The sequence below is a fragment of the Myxocyprinus asiaticus genome, chromosome 23 (assembly GCF_019703515.2).
Source record: "Myxocyprinus asiaticus isolate MX2 ecotype Aquarium Trade chromosome 23, UBuf_Myxa_2, whole genome shotgun sequence".
NCBI classification, from domain to species: domain Eukaryota; kingdom Metazoa; phylum Chordata; class Actinopteri; order Cypriniformes; family Catostomidae; genus Myxocyprinus; species Myxocyprinus asiaticus.
The window spans coordinates 45,273,002-45,298,053 of NC_059366.1; the positions used below are offsets into that span (position 1 = coordinate 45,273,002).

At 39.0% G+C, this 25,052-nt stretch overlaps 2 protein-coding genes across 7 annotated transcripts in view; one reads left to right on the plus strand and one right to left on the minus strand.

Annotated features, from left to right (window-relative positions):
• Nucleotides 1-378: 378 nt before the first annotated feature.
• LOC127414403 (cytochrome c oxidase subunit 5B, mitochondrial-like) lies at nt 379-4,651 on the plus strand. The gene is made up of 4 exons (XM_051652412.1): nt 379-412; nt 1,313-1,383; nt 1,468-1,567; nt 4,449-4,651. Exons 1-4 carry the CDS (start codon nt 379-381, stop codon nt 4,526-4,528), a joined length of 285 nt encoding a protein of 94 aa, XP_051508372.1. The 3' UTR covers nt 4,529-4,651.
• A 2,468-nt stretch (nt 4,652-7,119) lies between these two features.
• Nucleotides 7,120-25,052, minus strand: part of LOC127414362 (probable E3 ubiquitin-protein ligase HERC4) — a 28,731-nt gene continuing 10,798 nt past the window's right edge. For 4 of the 6 annotated variants that reach the window (XM_051652338.1, XM_051652340.1, XM_051652337.1 and 1 more), the window contains 15 exons: nt 24,517-24,641; nt 24,209-24,268; nt 23,844-23,955; nt 21,439-21,628; nt 18,983-19,155; nt 18,505-18,624; nt 12,388-12,486; nt 12,132-12,305; nt 9,857-10,000; nt 9,588-9,754; nt 9,413-9,479; nt 9,235-9,317; nt 8,853-9,036; nt 8,667-8,769; nt 7,120-8,400 (listed from right to left, as the gene is read on the minus strand). In XM_051652338.1, the coding sequence (XP_051508298.1) occupies nt 8,192-8,400; nt 8,667-8,769; nt 8,853-9,036; nt 9,235-9,317; nt 9,413-9,479; nt 9,588-9,754; nt 9,857-10,000; nt 12,132-12,305; nt 12,388-12,486; nt 18,505-18,624; nt 18,983-19,155; nt 21,439-21,628; nt 23,844-23,955; nt 24,209-24,268; nt 24,517-24,641 (2,010 nt within the window). In that variant the 3' untranslated portion in view covers nt 7,120-8,191. Of the gene's footprint in view, nt 8,401-8,666; nt 8,770-8,852; nt 9,037-9,234; nt 9,318-9,412; nt 9,480-9,587; nt 9,755-9,856; nt 10,001-12,131; nt 12,306-12,387; nt 12,487-18,504; nt 18,625-18,982; nt 19,156-21,438; nt 21,629-23,843; nt 23,956-24,208; nt 24,269-24,516; nt 24,642-25,052 lie in introns of those variants that run through there. The other 2 variants (XM_051652341.1, XM_051652343.1) reach the window with 2 other exon arrangements.

Consider the following 25,052-nt stretch of genomic DNA (forward strand, 5'->3'; position numbering starts at 1 on the left):
CATTTTATTTATTTATATTACTCTATTATTGTTATAATTATTTTATATTTATATTGTATTTACTACTTAATGGATACAAGACAAGTCTACCGGTATGTGAGTCACATGATCAGTATGACGGTTATACGCTGACCATTTAAAAGCAGTATTACCGTACAGTCTCGAGTGTGCGAAGAAATCTGAGTGTGTTTGACTGCAGCTTGATAACAAGGGAGTGAGTACACGAGTCTTTACGGTCATTCTGTACTGAATGGGCTGCTCAGGTATGATCCCAACTAACAAATGTTCCCAGAACGTTCTGTATAAGTTGTTATTAGGTTGTCAAAAAAAAAAAAAAAAAAAAAAAAAAACCTCCCTCTAACGTTCTTTGATATTTTAATGAAAACACCTCAGCGTGCCATGGCCGGAAAAGGTAAGTGGTGTTGAAGGATATATCACTTAAAACAAAATTATAATGGTATTATATTTATATTTGGTATTGTAATTAATGAATGTGTTGTCATTTTCCATTTATTTTTTGAATGAGTGACTTATATACAGTATAAGAATATACAGTAGTAAGACACATGAATCACCTGTTGACATTTTAATAATCTTCAATTACATGCAATAGTCGGATTAAATTAGACATGCATTACTTCAAACAATAGCGTGGTGACTGAAATAATATATAAAAGTTCGTTTAATCAAGATCATTTGGGTTTTATGCTGTGGAGGGCCGTGATCCGGCCTTTCTTGGCACCAAAACCGAGTTCGTGTGCCAGTTATTCTTGATCATGGCGAACAACTTTTCTTAAAAGTGATCAGAGTCGCTTTATTTATGTGGTTTTTGGCGACACCCAGCGGACATAAGTTGTTATTACAACCGAATGAACAACTTTTCCTAGACGTGAGCATTGTCGCTTTATTTACGTGGTGTTTGGCGACACCCAGCGGACATGTGTTGCTATTACAACCGAATGAACAACTTTTCCTAGACGTGAGCATTGTCGCTTTATTTACGTGGTGTTTGGCGACACCCAGCGGACATGTGTTGCTATTACAACCAACTGAACACATTCAGTGCAATGATCCCAGGCCAAAACAAATAAGAAAACGTGAAATAAGTGCTGTAAATGGTGGGAGCTGATCAGATGTACATTAATGTACATTACTGGTCTGTTAATATTATTTTTATAAGGTGTTACAAAATGTATTTTATGATATTTTATTGTATGTCTCAAGTTTATAATATAGTAATAAAATGACAGAAAATTATTATTATTATTAATTTTTCATTATTGGTAGTAAGAAATGTCCACATTTTTTTCAGGTATTCCAACAGATGAGGAGCAGGCTGCAGGTTTAGAGCGACGCATCCTACAGGCAATGAAGAAGGGCCAGGTAAAACAGAGTGATATATCTGTTTGACCAAAAACTTTGGTGAGTATATGATTATTATTTTGAACCATACAATCTGTTCTACAGGATCCATACAGCATACTCAAGCCAAAGGAATACACTGGAACCAGAGGCGACCCTCATATTGTTCCAAGCATCAATAACAAACGTCTGGTTGGCTGCCTTTGTAAGAAACACCACAATATAGTGCACTACAAAGAAAGGACATTAGTATACATGAGACATATCACAGAAGATATTGATCTAATTCAAGTCATTTTAGAAGTATCTCATTCTCACAGCTATGGATGGGAATTGTAAGAAATGTAATGATTCCAGTTCCAATTCCTCTAAACGTCTCTGTTGCCAAATGATGAGATAATTTCAGATTTCAATAGAGCAGATACAACAAATAATGGATAAATTTAATACAATTCTTGTTAAAGAAGGGTTTACAAACTAATGCGCTGTATGTTTTTGATTCACTAAAAAGAACCGGGTCGGAAGAGTCATTCATTCAGGAATCAGACTGCACTGGTCGCGCTGTATTTTTTTGATTCACTGAAAAGAACCGGCTTAGAAGAGTCATTTGTTCGAGAATCGGACTGCACTGATCGCGCTGTATGTTTTTGATCCACTAAAAACAACCAGCTTAGAAGAGTCATTTGTCCGGGAATCGGACTACACAGGTGGCGCTGTATGTTTTTGATTCACTAAGAAGAACCGGCTTAGAAGAGTCATTTGTACAGGAATCGGACTACACAGGTCACGCTGTATGTTTTTGATTCACTAAAAAGAACCGGGTCGGAAGAGTCATTTGTTCAGGAATCAGACTGCACTGGTCGCGCTGTATGTTTTTGATTCACTAAAAAGAACCGGCTTAGAAGAGTCATTTGTTCGGGAATCGGACTGCACTGGTCGCGCTGTATGTTTTTGATTCACTAAAAAGAACCGGGTCGGAAGAGTCATTCGTTCAGGAATCAGACTGCACAGGTGGCGCTGTATGTTTTTGATTCACTAAGAAGAACCAGCTTAGAAGAGTCATTTGTTCGGGAATCGGACTGCACTGGTCGCGCTGTATGTTTTTGATTCACTAAAAAGAACCGCGTCGGAAGAGTCATTCGTTCAGGAATCGGACTACACAGGTCGCGCTGTATGTTTTTGATCCACTAAAAAGAACCGGCTTAGAAGAGTCATTTGTTCGGGAATCGGACTGCACTGGTCGCGCTGTATGTTTTTGATTCACTAAAAAGAACCGGGTCGGAAGAGTCATTCGTTCAGGAATCAGACTGCACTGGTTGTGCTGTATGTTTTTGATTCACTAAAAAGAACCGGGTCGAAAGAGTCATTCGCTCAGGAATCAGACTGCACTGGTCGCGCTGTATTTTTTTGATTCACTGAAAAGAACCGGCTTAGAAGAGTCATTTGTTCGGGAATCGGACTGCACTGGTCACGCTGTATGTTTTTGATACACTAAAAAGAACCGGCTTAGAAGAGTCATTTGTTCGGGAATCGGACTGCACTGGTCGCGCTGTATGTTTTTGATTCACTAAAAAGAACGGGGTCGGAAGAGTCATTCGTTCAGAATCAGACTGCACTGGTCGCGCTGTATTTTTTTGATTCGCTGAAAAGAACTGGCTTAGAAGAGTCATTTGTTCGGGAATCGGACTGCACTGGTCGCGCTGTATGTTTTTGATTCACTAAAAAGAACCGCGTCGGAAGAGTCATTCGTTCAGGAATCAGACTGCACTGGTCGCGCTGTCTTTTTTTGATTCACTAAAAAGAACCGGCTTAGAAGAGTCATTTGTTCGGGAATCGGACTGCACTGGTCGCGCTGTATGTTTTTGATTCACTAAAAAGAACCGGGTCGGAAGAGTCATTCGTTCAGGAATCAGACTGCACTGGTCGCGCTGTCTTTTTTTGATTCACTAAAAAGAACCAGCTTAGAAGAGTCATTTGTTCGGGAATCGGACTGCACTGGTTGCGCTGTATGTTTTTGATTCACTAAAAAGAACCGGGTCGGAAGAGTCATTCGCTCAGGAATCAGACTGCACTGGTTGCGCTGTATGTTTTTGATTCACTAAAAAGAACCGGCTTAGAAGAGTCATTTGTTCGGGAATCGGACTGCACTGGTCGCGCTGTATGTTTTTGATTCACTAAAAAGAACCGGGTCGGAAGAGTCATTCGCTCAGGAATCAGACTGCACTGGTTGCGCTGTATGTTTTTGATTCACTAAAAAGAACCGGCTTAGAAGAGTCATTTGTTCGGGAATCGGACTGCACTGGTCGCGCTGTATGTTTTTGATTCACTAAAAAGAACCGGGTCGGAAGATTCATTCGCTCAGGAATCAGACTGCACTGGTTGTGCTGTATGTTTTTGATCCACTAAAAAGAACCGGCTTAGAAGAGTCATTTGTTCGGGAATCGGACTGCACTGGTCGCGCTGTATGTTTTTGATTCACTAAAAAGAACCGGGTCGGAAGAGTCATTCGTTCAGGAATCAGACTGCACTGGTTGCGCTGTATGTTTTTGAATCACTAAAAAGAACGGGGTCGGAAGAGTCATTTGTTCAGGAATCGGACTACACAGGTGGTGCTGTATGTTTTTGATTCACTAAAAAGAACCGGCTTAGAAGAGTCATTTGTTTGGGAATCGGATTGCACTGGTTGCGCTGTATGTTTTTGATTCACTAAAAAGAATGGCTTAGAAGAGTCATTTATTTGGGAATCGGATTGCACTGGTTGCGCTGTATGTTTTTGATTCACTAAAAAGAACCGGCTTAGAAGAGTCATTTGTTTGGGAATCGGATTGCACTGGTTGCGCTGTACGTTTTTGATTCACTAAAAAGAACCGGCTTAGAAGAGTCATTTGTTCAGGAATCGGACTGCACTGGTCCTGGTCGAGCTGTATGTTTTTGATTCACTAAAAACAACCGGCTGAGAAGACTTTTATTCATAATCAAACCACTGCAGTATTATGGAATATTTCTTTGAGAATATTAAGTGGAATAAGCGATGAGGAAAACTTTCAAAAGCAAAATCACATCCATTATTTTCTTGTCTTGCGCAGGTGAGGAGGACAACACAGCTATAGTTTGGTTCTGGCTGCACGAGGGAAACCCGCAACGCAGCATGTGGATCTCATTATGAACTGGTTCATCACGAGCTGCCGCATTAAACTGAACTTCACCTGCAGGACCATTTACACCTGAACCACTGCAGAAACACTGTGAGCCTCAGTGACTATACCAAATATGTACAGAATTCATTAATAAAATTATTCAAAACACTTAAGTGTTTATATATACATTTATATATTTTTTTTTTACCCTGCAAATGTAACATTTTCAATTCAATGCACATATTGTTTAAAGTTCAAATGTAGATGATATTTTTCCAAATGTCATTTCTATTAATGAGCCCGTTTAAATGCACACCAATATGCTGATTACTCCCTAAAATCAGCTTATTATAAAATCAGTCAAAGCTAGAAATCCGTGTTTACACGAGATGTGAAATAATCAAGTTATTCTCTGCTTTTGACGTCAAACCATGAAGAGGCACGCACACATTGGATAAGCCAGTAAGAATGCTTGTTAACATGCGATGTGAAATCGGCGTAATGGGCAAAAAATTACCCGTGTCGATCAGTTTATTCTTACACTGTTTATGACCTTACACCGGGAATGCTGTTTAATTATTTGTTTAAAAGAAATGCCGTTTAATGCGTTTACATGACAACACAGGTCGTCGGCTTCTTAAAGGGATAGTTCACCCAAAAATGATAATTCTCTCATAATTTTCTCACCCTCATGCCATCCCAGAAGTGAATGACTTTCTTTCTTCTGCAGAACACAAATGAAGATTTTTAGAAGAATATTTCAGCTCTGTAGGTCCATACAATGCAAGTGAATGGTGACTAGGGCTGGGCGATAGGACGATGTTATCGGATATCTTACAAAGAACCTGATGCCGATCACAACACTCAACCGACAGACGATGATGGACAATATCTAGAAATGGGAAAACCATGGATCTGGGAAGTCAGCAAATATATTAAACAGTAGCCCAGGGTGTTAAATAAGCACCCGCCACTCGCCAAATGCGACGAGGCTGAATCCACGCATCACGAGCTCCTCGTCCAAATGTATTTCTTGCACGGGTAATTTTGCTCATCTACCCGCAACAGGCGGGCGACCTGTAAGATGTCTCGAAGTGACTGACACTCGCTTGAAGAAACACACTTTATTATATTTTTAAGAACAGACAAAAGAGAAGCCGTCAATGCTTGTGTCTGATTCGCTGTTTGTTCATAGCCGTGCAGCGCGAGCCTGTCATGTGGAGCACACGCATGTAAAGAGTTATCACTTTTTTCCACTTATGTTTGTCTCTGTTTCTTTAGTCTAAAAACTGTTTGCAAGAATAATGTCATCTATGAGAATACTGCAAATTATCTCCGACCATCTCAGGAGGTGCTGTGAGTTTAATTCGCTTTATTTCCACAGAGCAGTTCACGGTCAACATGCATTGTGAACGCAACTCTGCAAGTTCAGTAATATATATCTTTATACTAAAGAAACAAAGACGAAAGTGATTCAATCATAAAATACAAGATGCGTTCACCTTGAACCTAAACTTGAGTTTTATTTTCTTTAAGCAGCATTTACTGTATTACCAAAACACAATACAAACACAAATGCGATAAGATTTGGCATCATTATTTTGGGAACACAAGGGAATTTATTATGATTATTATTATCTTTAAATGTATAAATGCCTTTAGCTATTAATTTGTATGCTATTAGTAATTTTCCACCTGGTGTCGTTGACGGATACTTGCGCGATGGCAAACGGTGCAGTTGGAGACGGTAAATGTTTGGATTTAGGGAGGACTTCGTCATTTTTAATGCTTTTTTCATTTAGTTTAAAGTGCTATTTGAATTTAGAAATGTCTTTTGTTTGTGTTTTCATCTTTTAATACATTTTAGCAAAATCCATGAAGCTAAAATATTCACAGACCCTTGGCAGAGGGGTTGACGATGTAATCGGATATCGCATTATTTTTTAAGGCGATTGTCGATCAAATATCTTTTACATATCGCCCAGCCCTAATGGTGACCAAAAATTTGAAGCTCCAAAAAGCACATAAAGGCAGCATAAAAGTAATCCATATGACTCCAATGGTTTAATCCATGTCTTCTGAAGTGATATGATTAGTGTGGGTGAGAAACAGATCGATATTTAAGTCCTTTCTTACTATAAATCTCCACTTTTACTTTCTCTTTTACATTATTCTGGTGTTTTTGGCAATTTGCATTTTTTTGTGCATAACACCACTTACTGGGCAGGGAGGTGATTTATAGTAAAACAGAACTTAAAAATTGATCTGTGTCTCACCTAAAACTGATTAGATGGCTTCAGAAGACATGGATTAAACCACTGGAGTGGTTACTTTTATGCTGCCTTTATGTGCTTTTTGGAGCTTTTTGGATTCACTTGCATTGTATGGACCTACAGAGCTGAAATATTCTTCTAAAAATCTTACTTTGTGTTCTGCAGAAGAAAGAAAATCATACCGAATTCTCATTTTTGGGTGAACTATTCCTTAATAAGTGTATGAATGTGCATGCAAACGTGCTCAATGCATTTTCTGCATTTTCATTGCTGGAAATGTTAAAGTCTGTTATAGTAAATCAGCTGCTGATCATCAGAAACTAAAGACACAAATTCAACATCAAAACTAGAAAACATCATGTTTATTTACAATTTACAAACAGGAAAAATGTCAGCATTTGTAATTGCTTTCCACATATTCCTCAACACACAACTACTGCATGTATGATTGAATTGGACAGGTGTGTGATGGACAGCATTAAGACTAACATTTAATACAGGCTAAGTGTAATGACTGATGTGTCAGAAAATTATTAGCAGCAGTTTGCTTTTTTAATCATGCAATCACTTTGTAAGACTTTGCCACAATATGAAAAATATTTTATTATGATGAATACATACGTGATTCAGTTTTCATCACACATGCTATCAGGTTTTGATACTCAATCTTAAAAAAAATGATTAGACAAAACAAAATAACTCAATAAGCTAAAAAACATAACAGAATGTTTAGTTTTAAGGCACATAAGCAAAACATGGTACCACTTTATTTTAATAAACATGTGCAGAACAATTATTCTGCAACATTATTCATCCATTATGCTGCAAATCTGAATGAACTGCCACATTTTGTGGCCTCTTTAAACTTAGTGACATTCAGTAAATGTTTTGGGATTCTCTAGTATTCTTGACCACTGACAGTCAAGACATGCAATCTTACTGATTTGGCAAAAGAGACTTCTGCACTTGCTTAACGCATTAGTTATGTCATTTACATCGAGAATACAATAATATCCTTAATGATGATATCAAAAGGTTAGATACACAAGACTTCTGGCACTACTTCAACAGAAAAAACAAATGTTACTAAACACACAAGTGTCACCCAAACGTTGAGTAAGTAACAAAATATTGATATATAAATACTGTTAACATATTTTAATAAGCCCTTCGGGACCATATATTTGCAGATATCCGTGTCTCTTTTTGAATTGTGGTCTGTGTAAATGATTATTCCTGTTAAAGCATCCATTGCACAATAAATCAAATGCTTCTATTTCTATAACAAACTCAAAATAACAGCAGTCACACGATTAATCAGCCAAACTCTGCAGGATTCTTTTAAGTATCTTATACCTGTGGGTGTCATATGCGTCTGTAGATGATCATCATTGATCAGCTGGTCTGTGCTTGTGCACGTCAGGCAAGGTTGAAACCCTGGTTGTGTTCGATGGCCTGCAGCAGTTTCTCTCGCAGTGACTCCTTGCTACTGTACTTGGGCAGATCCAGCAGGTTGAAGCATGTGTGCGCTACAGGGAAATACTGCTCACCTCCACCGGTGGGCTGGATAACTAACGCCAGGCTCTTCATGCCCAGAATGGGGATACGGTCACTGCCCGTCAGGAATACTGCAGAATAACACAGGACGATGATGTTGCAATATGTTCACACTGACAACGGTTTACAGTGGCAAAGCGACTGGACATTATTATTTTATTCTAATAAAAGTTGGCGAACTGAAACAACAAAAGTGACAGCGACTGTACACTGAGGAATGTTTGAGAGTGACATTAACCAACAAATGGTGAACTATTAGACATGACACATACTATGCAGAATAGATGACTGATTGGTAAAACGTGTAAAACTCTACGTTCGAAGATTATCCACTTACGTAGGAATTGTTTCTTCTTTTCCAAAGACAGTTCGTGAAACACTTCCCAGAATATCTTGATGGTGGGGTGCTCCGCCCAGTACTCGCCTTTATACTCTGTGCTCTAAGAATCAATACGGTCATTTACAAACTGTACAAACTACAGCAGCATTGCTGCAAATATCAGCAGTGTGTTTTTTTGTATACCTTCTCTAATTCCTTCCAGTCATAATTAGTGTTTCCGATCACCATGGCCTGCAGTTCGCTGGGCTGGAAGAGCTCCAGAACTTTCCCTCCACACACTTTATGAAATCCAGCATAGAAAGCATTGAACTGAGGAGCCACGGAAGTGTTGAATATATAATCGACGTACGCGTTGACAAACTCCTGCCTGTGTAGGCGGGATGAAAAAATAAATTCTAGTAAAAGTAGGTTGATCAAATCATGCAAAATTAGTATTTGTTGGATGGAAATGTTTATTCTTGTACTATATGTGTCATAAAAACATCTGAACTGAGGAATAAGATTGTATTAATTTCAAACAACAGTCACGATGTATGAATGTATATATTATGGGTAGTAGTGACACCTGTTGGATTTGTTTACACTGATGTCCGTCCCATTGGGTACAAGCTCCAATACCTCTGTAGCACCGAAATTATCCTCTGTAATCTATAAAAACCACCCCAAATACAGTCCATTATTTGCACAGCACACTTTTAAACAGAGGTACTGCATGAATGCTTTAACTGTGAATGTGTTCTTACTGTGAAATTCAGGCAGAACGTTTCTTCCAAATCATCCTCTGTGTAATCTAGTAGCTGCTGAAGACTCCTGAAGAACACAAAAAACATACGGGTGAATCTTGTGAAATGCATCACGATTATATTTCAGCCCAAACTCAAAAGAAAGAAAAAAAGTCATTTATTTAAAAACACACACCTTCCTACATCAGGCATGAGTTCCTTCAGGTCCTCCAGTGTGGGTGCTTTCTTCAGGAGTTTCTTATACAGCGCTAGAGGGAAGTTCAGCTCCACTATCGTCAGGTTATAGATGGCCAATCCACAAATCACTCCAATCAGATGGAACAAATCGATGTCTTCAAATGTCTGTGGTCAAACACAACTGACATGTGTGAGCCTTCAATGACTTTGTACATCTAGTCGTGTTTAATCGGTTTTCACTTCAATAGCATATGTAAACATCTCTACCTTGTGTGCAAACCAGATGAGTCTGGACTCCTCGTGGTATCTGAACATGCCGTATTTAGGGTCCAACAGCTCTTTCATCATGAGGAGGAAAAACTCTTTTCTCACGCCACCGGCATCCACGGCCTCCTCACCGACAAAGATCACCTGAATGATCAAAGACAAAAACTATCCTGTACCACAGACAACTTCAGTTATAACTCTACAGATTCAGACAAACTAGACGAACTGTTTCTTAGTTTACGTTCTTGTGTGGTGGTTATCTAAATAAATTATAGACCAGAAAACTGTTGACTATTGAATTACAGACTTCAGAACTGTAGAGTATAGAAATATTGAACTCAGAACTGTATAGTATTATAAACCTTAGAACTATAGAGTGTAGAAACATAGAACTTTGATCTATAGACCAAATAATTATTTACCTTAAGAGTATAGAATTATAGAACCATACACTACAGAATTGCCTTAGAATTGTCGACTATAAAACTACTGACCTTAGCACAGGGAAGTATATACAATTATACAACTTAGAACCGTGGAGTATAGAATTATAGACCTTAGAGCTTTAATTATAGAATTATTAACCTTAGAAATGTATATATATTTATGACTTAGAACTGTAGGATAGAATTATAGAACTATAAAGTATAGAATTATAGATCTTAGAACTCTACAGTTTAGAACTATAGAGTATAGAATTATAAAACTTTGAACTGTAAACTATAAAATTATAAAATGTAGAACTGTAGAGTATAGAATTCTAGAACTTGGAACTGTACAAAAAATGATAGACCTTAAAACTGCAGTATAGAATTACAGACCTTAGAGCAGTAGAGTATGGAGTTATTAACCTTAGAACTGTATAGAATTATAGAACTGAAGAGTATAGAATTATAGAACTTAGAACTGTAAACTATAAAATTGTAGAACTTAGAACTGTATAGAATTACAGACCTTATAGCTGTAGAGTATGGAGTTATTAACCTTAGAACTGTATAGAATTATAGAACTGAAGAGTATAGAATTATAGAACTTAGAACTGTAAACTATAAAATTGTAGAACTTAGAACTGTATAGAATTACAGACCTTATAGCTGTAGAGTATGGAGTTATTAACCTTAGAACTGTATAAAATTCTAGAACTGAAGAGTATAGAATTTTAGAACTTAGAACTGTAAACTATAAAATTGTAGAACTTAGAACTGTATAGAATTACAGACCTTAGAGCAGTAGAGTATTGATTTATTAACCTTAGAATTATAAAGAATTATAGAACTGAAGAGTATAGAATTTTAGAACTTAGAACTGTAAACTATAAAATTGTAGAACTTAGAACTGTATAGAATTACAGACCTTAGAGCAGTACAGTATGGAGTTATTAACCTTAGAACTGTATAGAATTATAGAACTGAAGAGTATAGAATTTTAGAACTGTAAACTATAAAACTGTAGAACTTAGAACTGTATAGAATTACAGACCTTAGAGCAGTAGACTATTGATTTATTAACCTTAGAATTATATAGAATTATAGAACTGAAGAGTATAGAATTCTAGAACTTAGAACTGTAAACTATAAAATTCTAGAACTTAGAACTGTATAGATTTACAGACCTTAGAGCAGTACAGTATGGAGTTATTAACCTTAGAACTGTATAGAATTATAGAACTGAAGAGTATAGAATTTTAGAACTGTAAACTATAAAACTGTAGAACTTAGAACTGTATAGAATTACAGACCTTATAGCTGTAGAGTATGGAGTTATTAACCTTAGAACTGTATAAAATTCTAGAACTGAAGAGTATAGAATTTTAGAACTTAGAACTGTAAACTATAAAATTCTAGAACTTAGAACTGTATAGAATTACAGACCTTAGAGCTGTAGAGTTATTAACTGTAGAACTGTCTAGTATTACAGAACTTAGAACTGTACACTATAAAATTATAGAACTTAGAACTGTAGAATATAAACTTAGAAAATGTAAAACTGTACACTAAAATTATAGACCTGAAGAGTAAAGAATTTTAGAAATTATAACTGTAGGGTATAGAGTTATAGAACTGTACGCTATAATATTCTAGACTTCACGACTATAGGCTCTAGAATTACATACCTTAGAACTACAGACTCAAAAAATATAGACCACAGCACTTTAGATTATAGAATTACATACCTTAGAATATAGACAATATTAGGGACCTTAGACCAATAGATAAGAGAATAAAAGACCTTAGAAGCTCCATGATAATACACTGATGAAGACAGTTTTGTTTACCTTGAGCGGCCTTTTGTAATCAACGTTTTTTGATTTCCTCAGCACCTCCATGGTGTCTCCAACCACATTTTCTCTGCGTACGATGAGGATGAGGCAGGGGTTAACTGACTCCACCCCTCCACCGGACAGGAACAGAGATGTGAAGTTCTGTCTCTGAGCCTGATCTACTGCCATCTGACCACACACAGCACTGTGACTTCACTGTGGTAAACATCATGTAATGGTAAAAACATTTAGAGCTGAAGAGCAGTCTCACCTGCATCTGGATGACAGCATCGGTCTGGAGCAGTGTCGTCTTCGCCTGAGCGTCAAAAACAAACGGGTATTTACACAAGGTGACCTGAGAGTCCATGACCTATTAGAAACAGAACCCAGGAAACAAAGGAGAGCTTCATTTCCTTAAAATATGTCTATAAAACCAACTACCACTTCATCTTCTGACAGTTAAAACATAGTGGGCCATATTTTAAGAGCACTAGCACTAAGCGCAGCACTATGCCATAAGTCATAAGCACAAAGTCAGTGGGCATGGCCATAATGTTTTGCCATTTTCGTGCAAGTATGTGCTAAGTCTACGCACAAGTGGGTTTGGCGAAATCGTGCAAGCAAAGCGCTAATGGGCTGGGTCAAGTGCAATTTAATGTGGAGGTTCTTCTCCGGTCATTGCACCATCTGCGTCCTATTAAATATTTCATTTCCTGTCAAGCACCAGTGATAAAAACAAAGACAGCAAGTCTATAAGAAGTCGGCAGTGTAAATGGACTATATGCAATGAATTAGAAGAAAGAAATATGGACACACTCTTAAAATTCTCATCAGGATTTGGATGTACACTGTTAAATTATAGGGAATGGAAGTATTCATAATACTTAAGTGACTTAAAGGGGTCATGTCATGAGGAATCAAATTTTCCTTGATATTCTGACATATAAGAGGTCATTCTACTATAAAAACATACTGCAAATTCCAGAAATCAAAACTTAATCCCCAATGCAATAAAATCATTTGAAACCAAGCTGCCAAAACGCCCCGTTCTCTACTTCCGTGATAACTCTACATCACTTGGGGTACTCATTAACTCAAGACGGCCTCTACAGGGGGGCCTGGGTAGCTCAGCGAGTATTGACGCTGACTACCACTCCTGGAGCAACCAAATTGGCCCGGTTGCTAGGGAGGGTAGAGTCACATGGGGTAACCTCCTCGTGGTCGCTATAATGTGGTTCGCTCTCGGTGGGGCGCCTGGTGAGTTGTGCGTGGATGCCGTGGAGAATAGCGTGGGCCTCCACAAGCGCTACGTCTCCACGGTAACGTGATAAGATGCGCGGATTGACGGTCTCAGATGCGGAGGCAAATGAGATTCGTCCTCCGCCACCCGGATTGAGGCGAGTCACTACGCTACCACGAGGACTTAGAGCGCATTGGGAATTGGGCATTCGAAATATAAAAAAAAAAAAAAAAAAAAAAGACAGCCTCTACAGCAACAACATCAACGCCTATTTTAAAATCATTGCACCCATGGCCCTGCCCACTGGTGCTCACTCAGCTCGTAAACAGAGACAGAGAGAAGGGCAAAAGGCCTACTGTCTGTGGCCTAACTACTCCTGAACATGAAAAGGGACCCATCTGGACTATTTTGAATTATTTTTGTAAACAAACATGTACTACACAGACATCTTTGACTGTTGTCATCTCTCTGGCACGCTTTTAAATGACGCAGTGTCAAGTTACAACTCTGAAGAGAGGATGAGTTTCATCAGCTGCTGTGGCTCCTGTTGTTGTGTTGCTTTAACTGCTCAACAAACTGTTCGTTCTCCTATCAGCACTATTTTTAATTGTTGGTGTATGTAAACACGCACTAGATGGAAGTCTTCGACCATTTTGATTTGTTTCCAGCAATGTGCACCTCAGTGCAGGATGATAAACTGGATGTGTGCATCTTGTGACGCAGTCATAAAACGAGTGTTTGGCAAGGAATTGGCACTGAAGGATATGGGACCGTTAAAAACACTATTGGACCCGTTAAAAAACGTAAGTAAACAGATCCATTCATTAATATATCAAATGTCATGATTGTTTATGATGCTGACACGCTGTCTACACCGGGCGCGTCCGCTGACGTGAATCAACGGCTTGAGGCTGTCTACACCGGGTGCATCGGCATGAACTTTCTGAAACGTTTCTTTGTGTTGTTGGCAGTAGTAGCGCCAGCACAAAATGGAACGGGACACTTGTTTATTTACTGTTGGAGTGATGCACCGCAGTGGACGCTTCCATGGTAGACAGCATCATTGATTATAGCGTCCGGTGTAGACAGGGTGTGAGTGTTAACAGTTGTGAGTGAGATAAATAGTGCAGGGCTCAATGCTAAGGATTTTTTTCTACTGGCCCGGTCGGGCCAGTGCTTCAGATTTTTACTGGCCCCAACACAAAAAAGATAAATAGCTGTTTTTACCATCAAGGCTTTAAAAATGTGTCCGAAGATAAATATTTTTTACATATATTATGTTTTTAAGACAATGTCCCGCAAAACTGAATCACATTTATAATTGGCAATATATGATTTATGTCTTATGTAATCCCATATAAATTCATAAATACATCATATTAACCTCAGCCATACTGCCATTTACACATTTTAAGTGAAGAGTTCTGTTGTGCAGATGATGGGTTTTCGGTCACCTGTTTAGTCATGCTGTCATGCAACTTTTGGCCATGTGTAGTGTATTCACACACAGGATCAAAGATTTAATCACTGAGTTAAAGATGTGATTATTGGCCGAATGTAATAAACATATGAATCCCTGAGAGAGTTGACTTGCTACCAAATCGGTTGTGACATGTAATATACATTAGGCCTAATCTGTGAGTTAAGAATGTGCATATACATGAAATCAGACAACCTAAACACCAACACAGACTGACACACAAAGCACAAAAACAAATATACCTGTACGGTCCAGAAATTAGACATGTAATAGGTGTTTCATGAGGATGATATGAAGTAGACTATTTTGAATATTCATCTTCACCCTGCAGCTGAACAGCTCTGATAATAATAGCCTAATAGCCATAGTGATTTTGCTTCTTTTCATATCAAACGCCATTATAATGTCGAATTAATGATTACGTTTTGAAACAAACCTAATTAAATTTATACTTACATTTTGGATACTGAGCAGCTCGTGATTTCCAGGCACGTGTATAAGTGGGGTTTAACAAAGTTTATTACGTTTCATTTGGCGCTTCATCTCTAAAGGCGAATTAATGAGAGAAAATGTGTTTGTTTTTACAGTGGGAATAAAACTAGCGCTCTGTTCCTTATTGAGAGCACATGCACATTAAACAGTCTACGCTGCACAGAGAGAGATGCTGATGAGACATATGCACGGAGAGACATGGATTTTCAGCCCTATAGAATGAAACTGTTGATTTTTTGTGTTCCAGTGTGTGGATTACTGCTTTTCACCAACATGTAAAAACAAAAAATGTGGGGATTTCGCGTACTGTGAACACGGAATGTGCGGGGATACTTAAAATGTTGCACAAGACATGCAATCCCGCTACAAAATTCATTAAGTGTTTTTTTTCCCCCTTCTATTTTCTACACATTGGTAATAGCTACTGCTAAGACACTTGGAAAAGAGTGAGGACAGTTCTAGGAGAGTGCACTCGGTGTCTGCACGCGACTGTGCCTTGGCGCATCTTTGCGAGCTAAATAGAATCGCGCTCGCTCGTCGGTTAGAAGACTTCGTTTGCTCAGTGTAATTGTTGTGCTCTCTCACTTTTTGTTTTCTTGCACTGATGTTATAAATGCAGCACTGGCCCGATCAGGCAAGTGACAGTTCTAGCAACTGGACCAAATCTCTCTCACACTGGCCGCGGACCATCGGGCAGTCCTTATTGTCGAGCCCTATAGTGCAATATATTCGGATGAAATGTGTTGGATGTGCGTAGTGTGTAAACCGTGAAATGTACATTTCTAGTGTTTTGGTGCTTGTTTATTCTCTTCCGACTGAGTTTCAAAAATGGGCGAATTTGAGGGGCTGCACGCTGTTAACCAATCATAACAGAGGGCGTTTACATTGACGTTTAAAGAAGGACCTGAGGCAAAAATCAAGCTTTTCAGAAAGATGGTCAGAGACAGAGTCGAAAATGATCATATATTAAAAAAAGTTTTGGTGAGATAAAACTTTACTAACATTATCAGTGTACCTCAGGGAAGATAATGAAACTATAAAAAGAGCATTTCATGACCCCTTTATAAATTAGATCATAAATACAATTGTAAATATAAATATAATGGTAATAATTAAAAAATAAAGCATGACCTAAAGATAGTTTAATGCAAATCTTACAATTTTAGCACTCTCACTAAAATTGGATAAAAAGTAGCTTACTGTTGTTGTGCATAGTGCCACGCTTTCCGCACTCACGAAAACAGAGCCCTAATACTGTATGTGACTATCTACAGTAAAGTGGCCACAAGAAGTATTTAGACACTTACGTATGTCACATTTAAAAATGCATGAATGTCTTTGCATTAGAAAACAAAATATGAAAGCAAGTGACATCTGCACTCAAATGCTCCTGGATCTTTGGTCAGAACTAACTTTACTTTTCTTTCAATACACTGGTGTCTTGGTGATTTTTAGTGGATGTCTGAAGTCAGTTCCCCTTAAAGAGGTCATGAAATGCTTTTTATAGTTTTATTATCTTCCCTGAGGTCCACTGATAATGTTACTGACAGTTTTTTTCACCAGGACACTCATAATTTAGTAATACATGATCATTTTCCACCCGGTTTCTGGCCCTCTGTCTGAAACGCTCAGTTTTGGCCTCAGCTCCTCCTTGAAACTTCAATGTAAACGCCCACTGTTCTGATTGGCTAACATCGTGCAGCCCCTCAAATACAGCCATATTTGAAATTCAATCGGCAGAGAATGAACAACCCCACAATATTATAAAACTACATTTCAGGGATTACACATAATGCACATCCAACACATTGCATCCAAATATATAAAACAGTTCATCTCAAGCACAGCTGTTAACACTCACACCCTGTCTGCACCGGACGCGAGAGGCACGTCGCGTCAAAAGCAATAGAACCCATTATAATCAATGATAGAACCCATTATAATCAATGATGCTGTCTACCATGGAAGTGTCAGTTGCAGCGCGTCACGCCAATAGTAAACAAGTGTCCCGTTCCATTTTGCACTGGTGCTACTACTGCCAACAACACAAATAAATGGTTTAGAAACTTTGTGTCAACACGCCCCATGTAAACAGCCTCAAGCCGCTGTGTTGCGTCGCATCAAAAAACACACCCGGTGTAGAAAAGGTGTCAGCACCATAAACTATCAAACAGTCATGACATTTTATATATTATAATGAATGGAACTGTTTACTTATGTTTTTGATTGGGTCCAAGTGTTTTTAACTGTCCCATATCCTTCAGTCGCAATTCCTTGGCAAAGCTTGAATCGTTTTATGACTGGTTCACAAGCAATTCACGCTGATATCAGTTGACAAGACATGCAATCCATGCTGAAATACGCAGATAACACATCCACATTACGCACACAGCACTCTGAAGACGCACACATCCAGTTTCCAATATGATCCTGCACAGAGGATCGCCGGAAATGCATCAAAACGGTCAAAGACGTCCATCTAGTGCGTGTTTACATACATCAACAATTAAAAATAGCGCAGACAGTTTGTTCAGCAGTTTATGCACAAAACAACAAGAGGCAGAGCAGTAGGCCTATATCTTGCTCTCTCTCTCTCTCTATACAATCTGAGCCCCCAGTGGGTGGGGCCAAGGGTGCGATGACGTAGTTGCTGTAGAGGCGGACATGAATTAAATGAGTACCCTTTGTGATATCACTAATATACCGATGTAGTGGAGAAGGCATTTTGGCAGCTTGGTTTCAATAAATGCTTTTATTGCATTGGGGATAAAGTTTTGATTTCCGAAATTTACAATATGTTCTTATAGTACAACAACCTCTTATATGGCAAAATATCAAGGACAATTTTATTCCTCATGACCCCTTTAAGTTTACACGGGTGTCCTAGTAGAACCACAGGTGGAGTTCAAGACATTCACTATAGACATGTTCCACCAAGGTTTGAGAAAAGCAAAAATGTGACAATGTTATTTTCAAGAAGTGTGATTGTGCTATCATTCTATAAAATAAATGACTATGAATGCAATCAGCCATTTTTAAGTGTGTCTGAATACTTCTTAGAGGCCACTGTATGTCTGTTCGCAGCATAAGAAGTGAGATTAAGAATAATGGTACAATTATTTAGAAATTCACGTGTGTAAAATGATGCTGATTAACTCTGAACAATGTAGACTCACCACAGAAAACATCTGCTGTTGAATCCAGGTGACATAATCATTCCTAATGTCAATCAGTTCATCCAGCTCGTGAATATAAAACTTGTCATATTGGATGATTTGTCCAGCACGCTCATTAACCTGCAACAATTACACAAACACATTTTTACTCAAGTAATACCAGAGTTTAGGATGCACTTGTCATTTGCCGCATTTGAATACAAGTACTATATTTATAATTGATATTTCACTTGACTCCATTTGTCATCTTGGAATGGAATTTTTTCACTGAGCTTGTCGCAATACACTCTCCGATTACTTTATCCACAAAGGATAGGAGCTGTCATACATTTCTGGACAAAACGTGTTCACTTATAAGGTAGCAGAATTTTTGGAACAGCGTCACGACAAGTGGACATAATGCCGAAAATGTTGTCTAAGTAGGCAGCTCACTAGGGTTAGGAATGGGTTTAATGGGTTAACCAACAACAGTGCTCACTGAGTGCAGTATCTCCAAGAATTTGAGCGAGGTGAGCAGGAAGCACGTGAGGATTCTCTGTTCAGAGTGAGAAATTCCCAGTTTCTGCATCCTCAGCAGATACACCACAACCTCCTTATAGAGCTCCACCAGCCTCTGAAAGACCGCCGGCTCAAACCTGGACCACCAGTTACCTACAGAACCGGAACAATAACAGCAGGTCATTCAGACGGTCGGCGAAATCCACACATGTGACAATATAAACTAACTGCAAATATAAACGCAAAGATGGAAGGAAAGAAATCAAGAAATTAGACAAGAAATTCTACATATGCCCAAACTTTTTAAAAAATTACATTTTTGTAGAATAATACAAATGAAATTAATTTGTAACAGTTCAAGGATGGGCAAGGAGGAGGCGGGAACAGTAAACATAAAGTTTTAATGTCAACTTAAAACAAACATAAACAGACACACATGCAGCGCGGCCGCATGCGTCTCTCTCTCTCTCGAACTGGTGCCTCCAGCCCCCCTTTATCTCGCTCTCCCGCTGATCAGCTGATTCAGCGCCGGCCATGCACCCTCATGGCCCGGCCACGCCCTTGTCCTCGTCACAATCCTCCCCCGCCCGATTCAGGCCGGGGCGCCAACTCCCCACCCTCCCATCTCTGGAGGGGAGACGCTGACCTTCCAGCCATTCTGTCAGCCGGTGGAGAGGGAAAGGGCAAGCGGAGACACAGAGAGAGTGAGAGAGAGGAGACAGACAGAAGAACTTGCTCGCCGGCTCCCAGACGCACTGTCACCCGGTCCTCAACCGCTCCTCTGGCGGACACCAGCTCACTCCTCCCCCAGCGGACGGCAGCGAGTCCTCTGGCCCCTAGTGGACAGAACCGCTCCTCCCCTTCTTCGGCGGCCGGCAGTGACCCCTCCATCCCAAGGCAGACGGCCGCGGCTGCTCCCCTGGTGGATGGCAGCGGCGAGGACTCCGCGACAGCGCATCCCTCCTCCCTCCTGGGTTTCGGCACTATTGTAACAGTATAAGGACGGGCAAGGAGGAGGCGGGAACCGGCTGAACAGTCAACGTAAAGTTTTAATGCCAAACTCAACTTAAAACAAACGTAAACAAACACAGACACACATGCAACGCAGCTGCAAGCATCTCTCTCTCTCTCGAACTGGGGCCTCCGGTTCCCCTTTATCTCGCTCTCCTGCTAATCAGCTGATTCAGCGCCGGCCGTGCACCATCACGGCCCGGCCACGCCCTCCTCCTCATCACAAAATTATTTACCAATAAATAACAATACTGATTAACAAATGATAATTTTTTACTTCAAACACAGACTCAAAGCAAATTATGACAGACTGACATTATCCTGCTTACTGCACTGCTAATTACCAAATAATGACATTTTATGTGAGAAGAGAGCAGAGTGATGCAAGACATGGAACTAGCACAGCTACTGTATGTATGAAAAACAACAATCAAATACAACTTTTAACGCTTCTTTTGCTAAAAATATTCGTCAGCAGAATACCATGATTGGTCAATCACAATCAAGTATTCCAGAGAGCTGTGTAGACAATTATAATCTGTCAATGGACTCTTCTGCAGAATTCATCATTTTTGCATATAAAGGCAAAATTTGAAGTGCATGCTGTGAGACAATGCACTTAAGGGGAGTGTGAATGTATAAATGTGAATATACAATGTGCTCCGTAATACATACCAAACATGCAGAAGTAGGCCACTGCCTATTGTACACTTACAGTGCACTATGCATATGGTAAATGTGGCATTTGTGTACATGTATGTGGTTGAGACAATATGCCTTTATTTGCTGTTGCAAAGAAGTTAATCTCTTTTAACTTCAATTAATAAACCAGGCCTAGATTGTAATGGTCCAACTGGTCAGGGAATATTCCTAGGTGAGAGAAGAAGTCTTTAAAGAGCTCTGAGAAGTATATTTAAGCATATTTTCATTCCAAATTCTCATTTCACACTGTAATGACTACAAAAACAATGATATATTATTTAAATGGTCAAGTATTTTTTCATAATATTGATTTTTCTTTGCATTACACTAATGTGACTTACAGGGAAAGCAATTAATTGTCATGAAAATAATATCACAATGCAAAGAAAAAACTGGGCTTTATTTTCTTTACACAAAATATCATTTTTTTAATTTCTCATTCAACTTCCTTTTGATTTTGGGGTTAACCACGACTTGGACATTTATTCCCGAGATTTACCCATGCGAATGTCACAAGTCTTCTTTTGTAAAAAAAAAAAAAAAAAAAAAGGGATATGTTTGTATCAGTGCATGTAAAATTCAAAAGACTGTTGCTTTTGTATGTTTCGTCTGGTATAAATATATCTGTTGCTGATTCAGATATATCTGCTGAGTGTTAATTTTGTGCTCAGTGAAAGCACTTCTTTAAAAACACAATTTTCTCTCATGGAGGATGTAACGTACCGAGCACTCTGAAGGGAGCGTCTTTCAGGCTGACGACAGCTTTGGCGAAGGGAATGGTGAGTGTGGTGTAGTTGTTGGGGTCGCTGAGGAGCGGACACTCAGGCAGTGTGAGGAAGAGTCTCAGGGCCTCGATGTCTGGAGGAGAACTGCTCAATCTGGGGAGGAGATTCTTCTCCAAACTAGCCGCTATCTGGATTAGGAAACACCAAGCAGTGGTTACAATAAGAATGATGGGAACTTAAAGGAATAGTTCATCCAAAAACAAATTCTGTCATCATTTACTCATTACTTTCCCCTACTGTTCTTCCAAACCTGTGTGGCATTCTTTCTTCCATGGAACACAAAAATAAACTCTTTTTTTAATGGTTATGCTGCTCTTTTCTATATAATGAAGGAATACAGTGATGCAGAGGGCTGTTGCCTCCAAAAAGGACAAAAAACTACTCCACATGACTTGTTACAGCTACATGAGTTATTTACAGCTTGGTGTGAGGACAGTTATTTGCTGAAAATCTTCACCTCCACTGTAGCTCTAAAATATCATTTACAGCTGAAGTCAGAAGTTTAAATTTACATTAGGTTGAAGTCATTAAAACTCTTTTTTTTTTTTAACCACTCCAAAGATTTAATATTAGCAAACTTTAGTTTTGGCAAGTCGTTTAGGGCATCTACTTTGTGCATGACATGAGTAATTTTTCCAACAACTGTTTACAGACAGACTGAAGTTTACATACACTAAGTTAACTGTGCCTTTAAGCAGCTTGGAAAATTCCAGAAAATGATGTCAAGCCTTTAGGCAATTAGCTTCTGATAGGAGGTGTACTGAATTGGAGGTGTACCTGTGGATGTATTTTAAGGCCTACCTTCAAACTCAGTGCCTCTTTGCTTGACATCATGGGAAAATCAAAAGAAATCAGACAAGACCTCAGAAAACAAATTGTGGACCTCCACAAGTCTGGTTCACCCTTGGAAGCAATTTCCAAACGCCTGAAGGTACCACGTTTATCTGTACAAACAATAGTACGCAAGTATAAACACCATGGGACCACGCAGCCATCATACCACTCAGGAATGAGACGCATTCTGTCTCCTAGAGATGAACGTAGTTTGGTGTGAAAAGTGCAAATCAATCCCAGAAAAACAGCAAAGGACCTTGTGAAGATGCTGGAGCAAACAGGTAGACAAGTATCTATATCTACAGTAAAACAAGTCCTATATCAACATAACCTGAAAGGCTGCTCATCAAGGAAGAAGCCACTGCTCCAAAACTGCCATATAAAAGACAAACTACAGTTTGCAAGTGCACATGGGGACAAAGATCTTACTTTTTGGAGAAATGTCCTCTGGTCTGATGAAACAACAATTGAACTGTTTGGCCATAATGACCATCGTTATTTTTGGAGGAAAAAGGGTGTGGCTTGCAAGCCGAAGAACCCCATCCCAACTGTGAAGCATGGGGGTGGCAGCATCATGTTGTGGGGGTGCTTTGCTGCAGGAGGGACTGGTGCACTTCACAAAATAGATGGAATCATGAGGAAGGAAAATGATGTGGATGTATTGAAGCAAAATCTCAAGACATCAGCCAGGAAGTTAAAGCTCGATCACAAATGGGTCTTCCAAATGAACAATGACCCCAAGCATACCTCCAAAGTTGTGGCAAAATGGCTTAAGGACAACAAAGTCAAGGTATTGGAGTGGCCATCACAAAGCCCTGATCTCAATCTGAGAGAAAATGTGTGGGCAGAACTGAACAAGCGTGTGTGAGCAAGGAGGCCTACAAACCTGACTCAGTTACACCAGTTCTGTCTGGAGGAATGGGCCAAAATTCCAGCAACTTATTGTGAGAAGCTTGTGGAAGGCTACCCAAAATGTCTGACCCAAGATAAACAATTTAAAGGCAAAGCTACCAAATACTAACAAAGTGTATGTAAACTTCTGACCCACTGGGAATGTGATGAATATTGCATATTCATATATGGCACATCAGGACCCGCCCTTTAAGGTTTGACATCACTGACACCAAATGTCCCTGCTTCTTGTGACAGATCGCAATGTGCCAAGTTTGAATATGTGAAAGTGCAAATGAGATTTTAAAGAGCTGCGGCGAAAGTGAAGATTTTAATTTTGGCCTGTTCCTCACACAAAGCCATTGTATAGCATCAGAAGACTTGGAATATAGCGCACGAGTCTAACAGACTAATTTTATGATGCGTTTATAGTCTTTTATGCCCTTTTTGGAGCTTGACCGTATAAATCATCACAGAAAAGGGCAGCTTGGACATTCTGCCTGGAAGAAACCGGTTTTGGTACAACATGAGGGGACATAACTTTCTTATTTTTAGGTTCTGAAAATGACACTTTGATTGTTTTTACGTCCCTAGTATTAACTAAACAAATCGACTCACAATCTGTGATATGTGTGGGTAATCGGGCTGGATGAGTCTATGGTAGAGCAGACGAGCCGTGTTTATGTCTACACCTGAGCACTTGCTGTTAGTGCTGTAGTGATCTGGATTACTGCAAAACACAAAACACTCATATTAGACTAACTGCCATTAGCAGGAGTAATTAACCTGTAAACAAAGAGACATTCAATCTGAATCACTGAAAATTTGCCTAAAAGTTTTAGCAGACTTGCACAAGCATCTCCACTGTAATCTTCAATTTAAATCTCCATCAAGTTCCTTGTAAGTGTAAGTCGGCCAATAAAAGTCTGTTTCTAATCTGAATCACACATATTGTGTATTTTAAACATTTAACGTCTAGTTACCTGCCAGACAGAAAGCTTCCATTGAGACAACTTGCTGAAGAGAACACAAGATCGATCTCACTGTAAGAGACACCAAACACATGTCATCAGTATGATGGTAATCAGTCCGTATACATTTATGCTGACTTTCTCCAACGACAGAAATAAAATGCATAAAGGAAATAGTGGCACTGCTTCAGGAATTATTAATAGATTTTGTTTAATGGTTTTACGTAACCAGAATCTAAATAATGTGTTTAAAATTACACATACATGTTCTGGTAAAAACAAATAAAGAAATAATGCTCAGTAGAGTGTAAAGGCAGTACTTAGTGATCTCTGGCGAGAGTCTGCCATGGCCGTGACTGAGCCACTTCTGTATGAGGTCAGAGTTGAGTGTGTAGATCTGTCCAGCAGGTCTGGTCACTCTCACATCCACCGGAGGACTGTCATCCTACAACAATACAGTCATTCAATCATTTAAAGAAAGAAAATGAAATGCACATTGACCTCATTTACCTCTTATTGAATGTTCCTGGTCTTACTGTGCACATTTCATCAGTGCATCATCTTTCATCAAAATCTAATAACATTCGCCACCTAAGAAATTGTTACTTTTGTCTGCTAATGTAACCAAAGCAGGAAAAATATTACTAGCCAATGGTATCATAGCTCACTTTTCACTTTCCAATCAAATCCCGATGAACAAAATCAAGCAAAATATTATCTTTCAAACAATTTATGGCTCAATACAGAAGTTAAACACTCTGAATACCATTTCATGTCATCTTCAACCCTTGTGCGTCAATTAAAAAAAGTTACTCAGAGGTCCTTAGAAGACAAAAATGTCCGCGTCAAAAAACTT

What these genes read in the sequence shown, in the direction of transcription:
- LOC127414403 (XM_051652412.1), top strand. Translation starts at nt 379, where the DNA reads ATGAAAACACCTCAGCGTGCCATGGCCGGAAAAG. An exon ending in GCGTGCCATGGCCGGAAAAG is followed by an intron (nt 413 to 1,312) that starts GTAAGTGGTGTT and finishes CATTTTTTTCAG; the next exon opens with GTATTCCAACAGATGAGGAG. An exon ending in AGGCAATGAAGAAGGGCCAG is followed by an intron (nt 1,384 to 1,467) that starts GTAAAACAGAGT and finishes TCTGTTCTACAG; the next exon opens with GATCCATACAGCATACTCAA.